The sequence below is a fragment of the Tinamus guttatus genome, unplaced genomic scaffold (genome assembly GCF_059628265.1).
Source record: "Tinamus guttatus ecotype Peru unplaced genomic scaffold, ASM5962826v1 Tinamus_guttatus_pri_ptg000098l, whole genome shotgun sequence".
NCBI classification, from domain to species: Eukaryota; Metazoa; Chordata; class Aves; order Tinamiformes; family Tinamidae; genus Tinamus; species Tinamus guttatus.
This window is the reverse complement of record NW_028288632.1, coordinates 1,396,064-1,411,378: the sequence shown is the minus strand read 5'-3', so window position 1 is coordinate 1,411,378 and position 15,315 is coordinate 1,396,064. Positions and strand designations below refer to the sequence as shown.

The window sequence follows — 15,315 nt, the reverse complement described above, 5'->3', positions numbered from 1 at the left end:
CGGCGCGGAAACAGGCGGGAAGCGGGCGGGCTGGGACGGCTCTGGTGGCTCAGTTTGGTTTTGTGTCCCCTGCTCTGCCAGGATGCTGGGAGCGTGCGGCATGCAGAGGTGCCACCAGGAAGCATTAAAGAAGAATCGGGTGATGCTGGCCAAGCAGCTGGTTTTAAAAGAACTCATGGAGCATATGATCGAGAAAGACATCATCACCCCTGAAATGGTGGAGATGATACAGGTATGCAGGTCGTGCATGGCTACCCTGCGCCTTCTATTCCCAATTAAGCTCGGTGGCATTCTTGGAAGTGACAGCGTGGTAAGAGTCACATATTTGTTACCGGCATATTTTAATCTGGTTACATTTAGAGAACGTGCACAGCAGCAAGGGGTAGGTCTGCAACACACAGGAGGATTGTGTGCCTGTCGTAGCAGTATAACTGTGGCCTGAGATCTAGATCACTGAACTGCATGGGGCCCTGTAGTTTTGGCAGGCTGCACTTGAAGAGTCGGGTAGTGTCTTTCAGTCCTTAGTTATCTTTTTGTACCTCTGTTTTCTTTTCCACTTGTTAAAGCAGGAATAATATCTGTTCTCAAAATAATTTTGTGAGAAAAAATAAGCAAATATAGCGAGCTTGTTGTGGCAGTTACACTTAATTTATGCAAATAATTTATATTTCAGATGTATTTTGTAAAATGAAGGAAACAACTTCCTGATTAATTTTGGCTCAGTATGCATCAAAAGGTAGCACAAAATTTCTCTTGCAACTTGTTGAATATACTGACCAGCTAAGGCAGCCTTCCCTGAAATATTTACAATCCCAAATAAACGAGAACAAAGATACAGCAAGATAGTGAAGAAAAGAGGGATGAATCAAGAACTGATGAGATATAGCATGGCTGTAGAGATGTTTCATTACTGGCCTGCAGTCAGTCACTGAAAGGCAAACCCTCTCCAAGTGGGGACAGCGCGAGAAGAAATAGTGTTTGGAGGAAAAAGGCTATTGTATTTAATAAGGTTTAAACCAAGACAGGAAGGAGACCGAGCATCCTGCTCTAGAGATCTAATTAGGTAAAAGGGAATGCAACAATACTTTAGGCAGTACAGAGGAAGAAGATGTGATGGAGAAGTCAGGTATCAGGTAAGTGGAACACCTTTATGAGCAAATGGATATAAGTCCATGTACTTGTAAGAGTTTGCTGAAATACATGTGAATAGCAACAGCAGTCTAAGCAAGAAGATAGAGTAACTTAGACTATCAATACAGAATATGAAGCTGAAAATAGCATAGATAACATAAGATTGTTGGGGCAAGGATTTGGAAAGGAGAAGAACAACTGGACAGAATGACAACTGGAACAGTAGTAATGCAAAATGTGCATTGCACTAGAATGGCAGAATTTAAGGTAGAGGTGGTGTAGGTAGAGGTAGGTGTGTGTAGAGGTAAGGTAGTGCTGATGATAACAGTGCAGTAGATAACATAAACAAGAAATAACATGAATAAACACTTGAGTCAAAAACAAGTTGTCTTATCTTCATTCTTCTGCGTAGTTCTATGAATTTCTGCTACACACTGGGTCAAATGAGAAAAAAGGTTTTAAGAATACTGTTAAGAGAACCATTCATGAAAAATGTACTGCGGCACTAATGGTGGACCTTGGTGGAAATAGGGAGAAACAAATGCCACCATGTTTCCCCTAGATTTTCCTAGGTGATAAAAATCCTACAAACTTTCAAAATCTATCAGTTGTATTGGTCATGTGTTCTGTTTATATTAAATGGAAGAATAAAAAAATGATTCTTGAAACAATTTATATTCTACCTTCTTTAAATAAAGTACTCTTAAGAAAAGTGAAATAATCTGGGGAGTTCAGGGAGCTGAAGAAAGCCTGGAATATCTTCAAATATGAGAGCTAAATCAATTCTGCATCTGTATTACAATCAAAAGAAAGATGAGATGGGAGGAGATTTCAATTAATCTGAAAAGTCTTAATTCTCAAAATAACTCATGTTCTCAGTTTTGATCTATGGCTCAGTCACTGGCCGAATATGTACAAAGTGAAAAGCATTAATGATATTGAGCTTTAAGGTCATAATCAGCTGCTGTCCTGTTAGGAAGAAATAATTAATAGGTACTTCAGAATACCAGCTGTCATTTTACTTAATTAGGGAAAATAAAATTCAGAGGGCTTACAGAAAGATAAAATAAAGTGGAGCTGATTATCTTCTGTGGACTAATAAAAAGTGTTTACTGAAGAAATAAGCAAATATTTTATACTTTTTTGAAAGGCATAAGTGAGAACAGAGCATGCAATTCTAGTCCTAGTCAGCAGTATTCTGAAAGACAAATTTTCTGTGGAAACAGGAAAGAGTACTTGTATTGTCAAAGGGAAGAGGCCACAGTTATAAGACAAGGTTAAAAGAATGTGTCTTGATTACTCTAGCAAGTGAAGACCGATTTATAGAAAGCAGTTTGTTAAATAAAGGAAAGGAGAGGAGAACACTGAAATCAGTGGACAGTGGTGAATAGGATCATGAGCACTGGACCAACTTAATTTTGCAGCATTGCTCTAGACAATATCATGGGACAAAAGTTGAGTTAGTTCTAAGATCAAACCTGATACACCATAAAGTCCCTTTTATAAAATGTATGATGATGTTCAGTAACAGGTTTACCAATAAGATTCAAGGCTTTTTTTCCTGGTCCTATGTTTCCATCATTGCTAATGTTGTAACTACCATTAGTGATTGTTTCTGTGTAACTTAAAAACTATTTCTTATCCTCATCAAAAGAGAGATGTTAGATTTAAGTGACATTGATAATGATTACAGTTGTAATCATTACTTTGGTTGACCAAAAAGTGTAGGATGGATTCCATAGAAGTCAAAATAGCTCTGTGAAGCATCCTCAGGAAGGGGATTTTTATATATATATATCTGTGTGTGTGTGTGTATTTCCATGTTGTTATTCTTTATTATACAGTAGTATAAATTGCTTCATTGCTCTAAATGTAACATTATACATGTATAGTGTTTTTTTGGAATTAACTGCATAAAGCAAATATTTTATCTAATGCTTTCTGGGGAATTTGTATGAGTGCAGAAGATCATAAACAAGCTATGCAGTAGTGGAAAAACGTGGTTTGGGTTTTGGATGATTACATGAGAGGAAATAGAAATTATACAGACAATAACAGGAAGTGAAAGTTTAGAGATGAGAGGATGTATTGCTCTGTGTGGTCATGTATGAATTGTCATCTTGCTATCTTGTCATATATTCTTTTCCCCCTTGAAATTATGTGAACAGTAGGTGAAAAGAAAGTGGAAAAAATATTAAAAGGAATCTGGCATGGTTGAGTACAGAATGGAACATTAACCTGAAAATAAAAGATTTGTGCTAGTTTTTTTCTGTTTCTTCTCTGGATCTAGGCCAAGTCTGGGAGCTTCAGCCAAAATGTAGAATTCCTCAATTTGCTGCCCAAGAGAGGTCCTAATGCCTTCTCAGCTTTCTGTGAAGCATTACGAGAAACCAAACAGCAACATCTGGAAGAAATTATCTTGAAGACAGAGTTCAACCTGAGCAATGAGGTTTCAAGGGTACATCAACTTTAAAAATAAAAGGATGGGCTACATTTGGGGTTGGATATGAGCACAAAGAAGGGCTTGTTTATAAAGGTTAAAAGAAATGAGTATGCAAAAAGGTTAGAGTGGCTTTTATTAGCAAACTGAAACTTGCAATATCCTGAGGTTAAAAGTAGGTGAGAAGGAATTGGAGAGAAAAAAAAAAATCCCATGTTCTTGCTGTACCTGAAAGCTGGAAGGAAGATAGTCTTTCTAAAATATTTCAAGTTGTATGTATAAAGATTCTCTGAATAGAAAGATACGAGTCTAATATGAGGAAGGGAGGGACATTTCTTTCCTAATTTTATTTTTTGCTTTGACCTTTTCATTATCTCCAGATGTTAACACTGGATAAAAGGATAATTTAATAAAGATTCAGTATTCTCAGTGCATTGGCAAAGATGGGAACTCACAGTAAGCTTATTTCATACTAAGGAAGAGCAGATTTATTTGAGCAGAGAAGTTCCCTTTTGAAAAATGTAGGCTTTCTCAGACTGTTTTCTCTTTTTTTAAAAAAAAAATTGTGTTATTTCCATGCAAACATGCTGAAATTTTCATAGCAATCTAAGGGAAAAAATGACATTGGTTAGATCAGGTTTTGGCAAAAGGTTCTGAGATTAAAGATGCACAAGGAGGATATGATACCTCAGTCTAATGTTTCCCTATAGGGGATATAGGTAGCAGTCAAGATAGGCAATGTAGCCTATCTTGTCATTATCTGTTATATTTGGATGAGTTTTACGTTTGAAGTCATTTATGTATGTTTATAAATACCTATCTGTTTGCTTCATGATACTTAGTCTTGTGCTGTGGGGAAAAAAAAAGACTTTTGCTAATGATTTCATGGATTTATTGCATCTCTTGTAGCTGAAACACTCTTATGGACCATATCTTTCATTCCCTGTCCTTGAATCATGTAATTCAAAGAGACCACGCTGGACTGGTGAGTTACACATGATAGCATGAATGTTTGGCTGGCTATTTGTTTGATTGCCTGTTATGTTCTTCACACTTTCGTATCTCAATTTTAGAAGCAAACTTGCCAACAGTTTGCTCACCCTAGTAATAGGAAATTGTCAGTGAATTGAGTATATTATGAATGGATGCTGAAGGCAGAATTAAGCAAGAAAATGACGGTGGAAGAGCATAGTAGGAGAGAGAACCAGTTTCTAGTCAGCTTCATTCATTTATCCTTATGGGAAACTATTACTTAAACAGAACATGTCAACTGTAAAACCTCAAAATTTTTCAAAGATTTTCAACGTTTTTCTTTGATAGAAATCAGTATTTTGCAATTTACTAATACCTTCTTCCTAGCATATATGTTAAAACAGAAGGCATTATGTAAGTTACATGGGCCCAAATCAGATTTCTGTAGCTTCTGTAGAGTATAGGAAATGATCATTTTTATAAGCAGGTATTTGTGGCTTGGTCAAGGAACTAGTTGCTAGAACATACCGTCTTGCTGGTTGTTTTATTATCTCTGATAATACCTGGAGTAGTAATGTTTCCTAATCACGTCTTTAGCTGGTTGCTGATTACAGGGAGTTCTTTCTAGTATTAAGGAACAAATGTCTAGGTTAGAAAAGTTTTTTTTTAGGTGCAAAGATTCTGCTTTTAGAGCAGATGTTTATCCGAGAGTGCGATGTTTCAAAGGGCTGTGAAAGGATTTCAAAGGAGATCATGAATTTTATTAGCTCAGTTTCTTGAGGATAGGAGAGTGTTTGTCTGCAAATGAAAAGTAACCGATTCTCATTCCCTCATCTGCCTCTATCCAGAGGTAAGGGTTGTTCAGAGACAGATGAACCTAGAAGGACTTTGCCCTATATAGAAGTAAGAAACAACTAGTTTGATCACTTATACGGGTACTCAGTGTAAAACAAGTAGTGAAATTACATCCAGAGAGAATGGGAGGTCTTCTTATGAAAGAAAAAGCATGGTTTTGTTTGACTACTTCTAGTAATGGTCAACCTCACTGTAAAGCGGATAAAAGTAGAAACACAAAGGCACAAAAATGTAATTTTAGGTGTGAATACTGTTTGTATGATCTATGCAACTGAATTTGCTAGGCTTTAATTAAAGTTAAACCACAAACAGGGTAGTAAGTTAAAGCATTAAAAGTATAATTGTAGATATACCATTTCAGTAGTCTTGCTGTTTCCTGTTGTGTTTCACTGTGTGTCTTTAGTCCCTGATCGAGAAACATTTTTAGAGGTACAAATAGTGTAATACAGGAACATGCCTGAAATTTTGCACATGCGTAAGATTTTTTGGCTTAGGACTTCAATGCAGAGACTTTGCAGTTATGATTTTTTTTATTGTTATTAATATACATGTTTCACAAAGAACCAGTGGAACTTTCCTGGGATAATGGAGATGGTCCACCAGTTCCTCCAGTGAAGCACTGCACTCCAGAATTCTATCATGATCACCAGCACTTGGTATGTGGTTGAATAAACAAAATCTTCTCAAAATGTGGAGCTTTTGTATATATCAACTGAAACAACACTATTTACTACTTGCATGGAAGTGTATGTTTTGCTGGGATGTGAATTAGTGTAGTGCCATCTGTGTAACTGAAGTGTTACCACTTGTGTTCCGTTTGATGTAGTCCCCATTTTTAAGTGTGAAGAAATTTTGAGAAGCACTGTAACTCTATACAAATCTATGTGTCTGTTTTTTATTCATGAGGAACTCTTTGAAATTTCTTCTATTTTGTCACGCTCTGTGAGTTGCCTGTTGCCTCGTGGTTATCTATCTTTTTCCTTATCTACTTTCATGCTTGTTCTTCTGTGTGCTGACATACTCCGCAAATGACTGTATGATACTAGGTCTGTGTTTCAGCTTGATGTCACAGTCTTGGATGTTTTAACTGCCAGCTGGCTTAGGAAGAGTCTTTCCTTAAACACAAAAGCTAGGTCAGAATTCTGTGCTGCATCTGGTAGAACAACTGAATTCTTCTCTGTAATTGTAGATACTGTGTAGATAGGGTAATTATTTTTTGTTTACTGTATTTATAGTGCACAGGTTGTGGTGGGCTGGGCATAAGGAAGATGAGTCATTTTGTGTAGCAGGGCAAATCTTCTAGTAGAGAAACATAATGTGTTAACACTTACTGCTTCTATCACAGATTATATATGCGTGAAAACATTTTTTTTTCTTTTGGGGAGACCTAATTAGAGTGCATCAGTGAATGCCCAACTTTTTTTACATATTTTTACATCTGTCTGGTTACACCTTATTTGTCATCCTCTTTCAGTATTCATTTTCAATTGAAAGCAGTGTTAGTAACCAGTTTACTATCAGTTTGTTGCTGTTAGAGTCAAAGTGACAAGGAGGGAACTACGTTCAAAGATAACCTCCTTAAGTTAGGGTTTTTTTGTTTTTTTCTTTTTCCTCTGTTAGTGTTTTTAGCCAGCCTTGTAACTCTCAGGATCAGTAATTGACAGTGTCTTTCTGTTCCAGTTGAACTTGTGTTATTTTACATTTTTACATGCTCTAGACAGTAATTAAGAAATATTATCTAAAATTTATGTAATATCCTAAGGATGTTCATGGGTATGACTAAAATATGTGGGGTCATGTTGAGGGTGTGTCTGGGGGAAGGGGAAGGAAGTTAGCAAGATTTTGCAATTTGAAAGAAAAGAAGATATTACAGTGTCTTAATAATGCAGCTTTACAGGGACATCAGCTGCAGAGACTTGCAGAAAAAGTTGCCTTAGGACCCATTATAATATAATATAAACATTTGATATATTAAAAAACTTCCAAAATTTAGCCTCTGCTTTTGCATCTTCTCCAATTGTACACGTTTTCAGTATTCAAACAGGTGTGCAGGGATTTCTATTTTACTCTGAAGCTGTATTACTTCCTTGTGCAGGCTAATTTTACCTATGTTAAACCTTCTTTACTCTTCTCAGGCATATAAACTGATATCAGAGCCACGAGGCCTTGCACTTATTCTCAGCAATATGCATTTCAGTAGCAAAAAGGACTTGGAGTACCGCTCAGGGGGAGATGTGGACTGTACGGCACTGGAGATGCTTTTCAAATATCTTGGGTACAAAGTGACTGTCTATCATGATAAAACTGCACAGGTAAGTGGATGATTGCTTACTTCACAAGTTTAATAAGGAACTAACATAAGGAAGTCTTTTGTGTTGTGAATTTGATGTATTTGTTGGGTTTGTTTCACAACAAGCAGGCCATTTTCATTTGTCCTTAATACATTCATCCATTTCCCTGTGCAAATCTGGGAAGCATTAAACACTTTGTTTCTCTCTCTTCCAGGAAATGCAGGATATATTGCAGAGATTCTCTAAGAGGCCAGAGCATCGGGATGTGGATTCCTGTATTATAGCCTTACTCTCCCATGGTGTGGAGGGCGGGGTTTATGGCACTGATGGCAAACTACTACAGGTATGCTCCTGTGACCTGACGTACTTTAGAATCCATTGTTACTTTCCAAGACAGAAAGAAAAAAATTAGGAGGGGAAGTGATGGGGAGACTGAGAAGCTACTTTTTTAGAAAAGGAGAAATAAGATCATGTGGGAAGCAAAGTGTGGCGGTGTGGTGAGATAAGGAAGAGTATAGAAATAGGGCAGGTAGGAAGCAATTATTTCATTCCTTCTTCCCATACAAGTACTAGTGTGCGTGAAATGAAACTTACAAAAGTAAGGTTGAAAACCGAAAAAAAAGATGTTTGCGGCACAGTGAATAGTTGATCTGGGAAACTTCTTACAAAAAGATGTTAATAATACAAAATGTTTTTATGGGTTCAGGAGGAGGCTAGATATGTTCATAGGTGATACTGGAAGTTACAAAATACGTAGAAACCACCTCCAACTGAAAAAGTTGCTGAACTAAAAATGGGGGAATGAGTATTAGTGTGATCTGTCAGGTATAATTGCCTTGATTTTATACTCTTTCGTGGGTATTTGTGTGGCCACTGTCAGAAACAGTATACTGGGCTAGAAAGTCCTTCATTCTGACGAGTGAGATTACCTGGAGGAGAATTAAGTAAGTGAAATAAAGGGGAAATAGCAAGAATAGTGAGATAGTATCCAAAATACAGTGAAATAAAGTGAACCATTTAGGTTGTACATCACAGAAGGCTGCAGTGAAGAATACTTACCTTCTTTCTGCTCTTAGTTGCAGGAGGCTTTCCGGCTCTTCGATAATGCAAACTGTCCAAATCTCCAAAATAAGCCCAAAATGTTCTTTATTCAGGCCTGCCGGGGAGGTGAGTGCCCAAATACTAAAAGCAATGTATTTGGCCTGCCATTAAGGTACACTTGCACACCTACACACCCTCACATTCAACTTGCTGTCACCTCTCCTCTTTCAGGAGAAAAACTTCTCTCAGGTGTAAGTGGAACCCCTATTCACCTCCCTCTGCCCTGCTGCTGCCACTGCATCTGTTGCTCTGTAAGTGTCTTTTGCTCTGCATGAGGTGTGTGCATTGACTTGCAGACCCCAGAGCACCTTTGAAATGGAAAACCCTTTCATATTCTATATCATATACTGAAACTTTCTCTTGCTATGCCCGCAGTAGAGGTAGTGAGGCATATGGTGTTCTAATTACAGCACAGCACAAAGTCGTATATTAGTACCGAGATCTCGTCTGAGGTCCTGTCTTACCCCTGATCCTACATATGTTGCATCTTTTGTGGTGATGTTTCTTGAGTTGGCTGGAGGTCTTCCCACTCCTGCCCCTTTTTGTGCTCTCTCAACCTTTAGCTGTCCTTTCCTTATGCCCTTTTTCACATAATATTGTATTAAAGAATTCTTTCCTTAATTCTCATAGACTTGTGGCTTTGTCACTCTTCCTGTTCTTATTGTTTATTTTATCATTTCTACTAATTATTTTGTTCCTTTTGTAACTAAATATGGTGTGTAAAAAGCTAGCTTTCAGATCTGCTAATAGTTAAATTTTCTTTGAAATGTTTGTGCTTTTTGAGCACTGCTGTGAAACTGCTGATACTCCAAAGAGAACTTCTGTCATGGAAAACTTTTCTTGTTTTTTTCCTCTTGTGATAGAGAAGCCTAGAATAGCCTTTGTAGTGTGTATGGTTTTTTCCTTTCTCTTCTTTTGTCCCTTGGAAATTCCTTCCTTCTTTTTCACTTTTAGCTGAGCTTTGTATTTTGTCTTCCACCCAAGTGCACATTTGATTCAACTGTTATCTACACTAGTTTAATTTTAATGCAAAAAAAGTAATCTCTCCAATAAAAATTTTAGATATATATATAAATATATTATAAATTTATATATAATGTATATACCATATATATTAAATATATATAAATATATAAAAATATAAAAATCCTTACTGCATTTAAGAATACCGCAATATGTGTGTTTACAAAATGAGTTTAATGTGATTGTTTTCCTGATGTTATTTAACTATCAGATATTTAACTATCAGACATGAATGTAGAGTCTCCTTTCAGTGTAGAAATAAGTATAATAAGCCAGTATTGGCAGCTTGCCTAATTTTTTTTTGACTGTAATGTTACAACAGTTGTTCTCTCTACGTAAACAAAATAGGCTTGACCTTCCTTTTCCCAAGAAGGTTTTAGTTAGGAAAGAGTAAGAAGCTTTCTCTACAAAATGCCGTAGACCAGGATATTGCAGTAGACAAACAACTATGATATCAAAAGTAGGAAACTTCTAGGGCTAGGCATCATGTACTCCCATGCTTCTTGATGTACAACCGAAGTATTTGCTTTGTCCATTAGTCCTCAGTCGGCATGGTAAGGGGGGGAAGAAAAGTTCAATCAGCATGCAGATTAACAGACTCATGAAACTGAATAGTTTCAATACTTGTTGATATCTACATTGTTTGTGCAGAAGTACTTGCAGATAAGTTTTTAAAACTGCTGATAAAGCTAATAGCTAATGCAAATCTTTCTGCTCTGCAACAGTTATGGGATTGCTGACGAGGATTTAAAGGTAATGATGGAATACAGGAAAATTATATCCTAGAATTTTCGATAATTTCTCCCCTTCTGTTTTTTTTTCCCCTTCCCCTCACTGTTCCCCCAGATGAGGCAGACCGGGGAGTGGATCAAAGAGATGGAAAAGAATGGTCACATTCCCCAGGCTATGAAGAAAGTGATGCAAACAAGGAAGAAAAAGTCAAGCTGCGTCTGCCTACATGCTCTGATATGATCTGCGGATATGCTTGTCTGAAAGGTACTAGGGAGAGGCCTTGTTTCTTCGGGCCTACAGAGTTGTGTTTGCCTGTCTTCCCAGGAACTTCATCATGTACACTGTTTATTCTCAGGCACTGCTGCCATGCGAAACACCAGGCGTGGATCCTGGTATGTGGAGGCTCTCACCTCTGTATTTGCAGAGGACTCCCGAGACACTCATGTAGCTGACATGTTGGTGAAGGTGAGTTAGAGTATCTTTCCTGTCCCACATTTACTAGGTTTCTGAAGATCCTTTCATTCCTTCAACTTGCTAGGATAAATCTACTCTTAAAGCCAGTGTTCTTGTCCTCTTCTTTGCAAAGTGATTACTTTCTACTGCATTAATAAACAGAGAACTGCTCGTCATGGTTATTGATAGCAGTTAGAATTAAGAATTAACAGAGGAGGACTGGTGGGAGATGTGGTGGTAGGAGGCAGTCTTGGTCATAGTGAACACAAAATGCTAGAGTTTTCAGTTCTTGGTGGAGTCAAGAGGGGTGTCAGCAAAACTGCTACCTTGGACTTGCAGAGGGCAGATTTTGGACTGTTTAGGACATTGGTTGGAAGAGTCCTTTGGGAGCCAGTCCTGAATAGCAAAGGGGTCCAGGAAGGCTGGACAATTCTCAGGAAGGAAATCTTAAAGGCACAGGAGCAGGCCATGCCCACGTGCCTAAAGACAAACTAGCATAGAGGAAGACCAGCCTGGCTGAATAGGGAACTATGGCTGAGACTCTGGAAGAAAAAAAGAGAGTTACCACCTTTGGAAGAAAAGGCAGGCAACTTAGGAAGAGTACAAGGACATTGCTTAGCGTATACAGAGAGGAGATTAGAAAGGTGAAAACTCAGCTGGAACTCAATCTGGCCACCATTGTAAAAGACAACAAAAATGTTTCTATAAATATATTAACAAGAAGAGGAGGGCCAAGAAGAATCTCCATCCTTTATTGGATGTGATAGGGAACTTTTTTACCAAGGGGAAGGCTGAGGTACTTAATGCCTTCTTTGCCTCAGTCTTCAACATCCAGATCAGTTCTCCTCAGGATACTTGGCCCCCTGAGCTGGAAGACACCCATGGGGAGCAGGAGAAACCCACCATAATTCAGGAGGAAACACTCAGTGACCTGCTACTCCACCTGGACACTCACAAGTCTGGGGGGCCAGATGGGATCCACCCAAGGGTTCTGAGGGAGCTGGCAGAAGTGCTCATCAAGCCTCCCTCTGTCATCTATCAGTGGTCCTGGTTAACAGGGGAGGTCCTAGGTGACTAGAGACTGGCCAGTGTGACACCCATCTACAAGAAGGGGCAGATGGAGGATCTGGGAAACTACAGGCCTGTCAGCCTGACCTCAGTATCAGGGAAAGTTATGGAGCAGATCAGCTTGGGGACAATCAGACAGCATGTGCATAACCACCAGGGGATCAGGCCCAGCCAACATGGGCTCATGAAAGGCAGGTCCTACCTGACCAACCGTGATCTCCTTCTATGACTGAGTGACCCACCTAGTGGATGAGGGAAAGGCTGGGCTTGGTCTACTTAGACTTCAGGAAGGCCTTTGACGCAGTCTTCCACTGCGTTCTCCTGGAGCTCATGACTTACACAGGTGGACTCTTCAGTGAGTGAGAAACTGGCTGGATGGCTAGGCCAGAGGGTAGTGGTGAATGGAGTTAAATCCAGCAGGCAACCAGTCATGAGTGGTGTTCCCCAGGAGTCAGTGTTGGGGCTGGTTCTCTTTAATATCCTTATCGATGATCTGGATGAGGAGATTGAGTACACCTGCAAAAAAATTGCAGATGACACCAAGATGGGAGGAAGAGTTGATCTACTTCAGGGTGGGAAAGCTTTACAGAGGGATCAGGACAGACTGGATTGATGGGCTAAGACCAACTCTATGAGGTTCAGCAAGGCCAAGTGCTGGATCCTGCACTTCTGTCACAACAACCCCATGCAGCACTGCAGGCTTGGGACAGTGTGTCTGGAGAGCTGTGTGATGGAAAAGGATCTGGGAGTGTTGCTTGACAGCCAGCTGAACATAAGCCAGCAGTGTGCCTAGGGGGCCAAGGCAGCCAACAGCCTCCTGCCTTGTGTCAGGAACAGTGTAGCCAGCAGGACCAGGGAAGTGATTGTCATGCTGTACTTGGCACTGGTGAGGCTGCACCTCGAATACTGTGTTCAGTTTTGGGCCCCTCACTACAAGAAAGAAATTGAGGTGCTGGAGCGTGTCCAAAGAAGGGCAACGAAGCTGGTGAAGGGGCTGGAGAGCAAACATTATGAGAAGCAGCTGGGGTAGTCTGGAGAAGAGGAGACTTGGGAGACCTTATTGGAGGTTGTAGTCAGGCAGGGGTCAGTCTCTTCTCCAAAATAACTACCAATAGCACAAGGGGAAATGGCCTCAAGTTGCACCAGAGGAGGTTCAGGTTAGATATTAGGAAAAATTTCTACATGGAAAGAGTAGTCAAGCATTGGAACAAGCTGCCCAAGGAAGTGGTAGAGTCACCGTCCCTGGTAGTGGTCAGGAATTGTATAGATGAGGCACTTAGGGACATGGTTTAGCAGGCTTAGTGGTGATGGGTTTACAGTGGACTTGATGATCTTGAAGGTCTTTTCCAACCATAATGATTCTGTGATTCTAAGGGTAGAGTTACACAGCAGTTTAATCAAAGAAGTGGTGTGTTAAACGCTGTGCTTTAACTCTTTCTTTTGTACTTGTGTGACCACCTGGTGAATTTATGAGAGAATTAATTTGGTTTAAATGCAATCACTTTTCTTATATAGTGATTAATTTTATTTTTCTGATGAGTTAATTCCCTAAACTATCTCACTACATAGGTGCAAGCACTTGAACTAATGCTGGTTAAGAACACGGGAAGTCAACACTGTAACTGATAACCTGATCTGATGTAGAAATACACTCTAGTGCTGTATCCTTCTTGTAGTTTAGAAAAGCAGCATACAGGACACTACTTGATAAGTCGCATAAAGTAACTCATGAGTAAGGCAAGTGATGACACTTTCCATAATTCTGTCTTATTAATCTTTCCATTTTTTCTTCTCATATTTAGGTGAATAGACAGATCAAACAAAGAGAAGGTTATGCCCCAGGCACAGAATTTCATCGCTGTAAGGAAATGTCAGAATACTGTAGCACACTCTGTCGGGACCTTTACCTGTTTCCTGGCTATCGAGCACAAAATTAACCCTGCCAGTTCTGCGAAAGAGTTATACTGCCAAAGCTGGACTCTGAGGATGGATGTCTTCGTTTCCCTTCTTGTGGGCTTTGATGTCAGATGCCCAAGCAAGGAAGGCTTGTTTATGTGTCACCAGACCAATTCTAGAAGTCTTTTTCTAAAATAATCTGGCAATTATTGGTGATTTGGGACATTTGTAAGCAACATGAATGCAGAAAAGGAAACTGACTATTTGTATAGATTTTGGGGAGAGTCTTTCAGAAATGAAATTTATTCATAAGTTGCTATTTATGCTTTTATGTCAACATTTTAAAATATTTTTTTGCCTGGTTCTTCATGCAGCACAGTTAGATCCTGTGCACATTAAAAAAGGAGTCCTTTGTGAAAGAGAACCCTTCTCCTTCCTAACATGTTATTGTTTCAGTACTTGACACTTCACAATTAAAGTCTGACTTTGCATATATTCCTTCTGTAGCCAAGTTACCAGAAAAACCACAAGACATCCCCAATTAGCAGGAAATTAAATGGAGATACAGAACTCCCAGTATGCAAAAATGAGGCTCCATAAACTCCCTCAGAAATGGTTTTGAATCTAGAAATTCTAAATTAGTTCCGCTTAGTGCTAGATGTGAACAGGTGTGTGGAATATCACTTTGAATTACTTTACCATTTTTTTGCCATTACTTTGCCATATTTACTGTGCCAAGTAACTACAGCATTCAGACACTCTATCCATTCAAACACTTCTCAGCAGCTTATAAATTCCACTGTATGACTGAAACACTTCAAGTGTGTACAGAAGGATGTCATCTTTTGTTTGTTTAGTTAACAAAATTACTCAAGGCAGCTCTTTACAGTCTAAGCATATTCCTTGGATTTATGTAGTTTGTTTCTCTCTTGTTTAAAAGGGAAGAGTTTCACATTATAGTTACCCTTATTCTGTGAATTTTCTTCCTTCAGTCATTATCATTTAAAGCTGTTTAAGCTAGTATTGTTTGCAAATGCCATTGTAACTGGAGAAGAGAAGACTGAGAGGGGATCTGATCACTATTTATAAATACCTGAGGGGAGAATGTAAAGAAGGTGGGGCAAACCTCGGTGGTGGCCAGTGACAGGACAAGAGGTAATGGGTATAAATTAAAACACAGGAAGTTCCATCTCTGTATGAGGAAGAACTTATTTCCTGTGAGGGTGACAGAGGCCTGGAACAGGTTGCCCAGAGAGGCTGTGGCATCTCTTTCCTGGAGATCTTCAAAACCTGCCTGGATGCCACCCTGTGCCACATGCACCCGGTGTCCCTGCGTGTGCAGGGGGGTTGGAC

At 39.2% G+C, this 15,315-nt stretch overlaps 1 protein-coding gene across 1 annotated transcript; it reads left to right on the top strand.

The window, feature by feature from the left end:
* Positions 1–54: 54 nt before the first annotated feature.
* On the top strand, positions 55–14,395 carry LOC148595438 (caspase-2-like). Its single transcript, XM_088520814.1, has 10 exons — positions 55–232; positions 3,422–3,589; positions 4,481–4,556; positions 5,960–6,054; positions 7,534–7,710; positions 7,904–8,032; positions 8,766–8,856; positions 10,660–10,809; positions 10,901–11,010; positions 13,869–14,395. Exons 1-10 carry the CDS (start codon positions 83–85, stop codon positions 14,001–14,003), a joined length of 1,281 nt encoding a protein of 426 aa, XP_088376940.1. The 5' UTR covers positions 55–82; the 3' UTR covers positions 14,004–14,395.
* The last annotated feature ends 920 nt before the right edge of the window (positions 14,396–15,315 follow it).

Bases quoted from the DNA above. Each gene is read 5' to 3' on its own strand.
- LOC148595438 (XM_088520814.1), top strand. From the start codon at position 83: ATGCTGGGAGCGTGCGGCATGCAGAGGTGCCACCAGGAAGCATTAAAG. The intron at 3,590-4,480 runs GTACATCAACTT...CATCTCTTGTAG, and splicing joins TGAGCAATGAGGTTTCAAGG to CTGAAACACTCTTATGGACC. The intron at 8,857-10,659 runs GTGAGTGCCCAA...CTGTTCCCCCAG, and splicing joins TATTCAGGCCTGCCGGGGAG to ATGAGGCAGACCGGGGAGTG.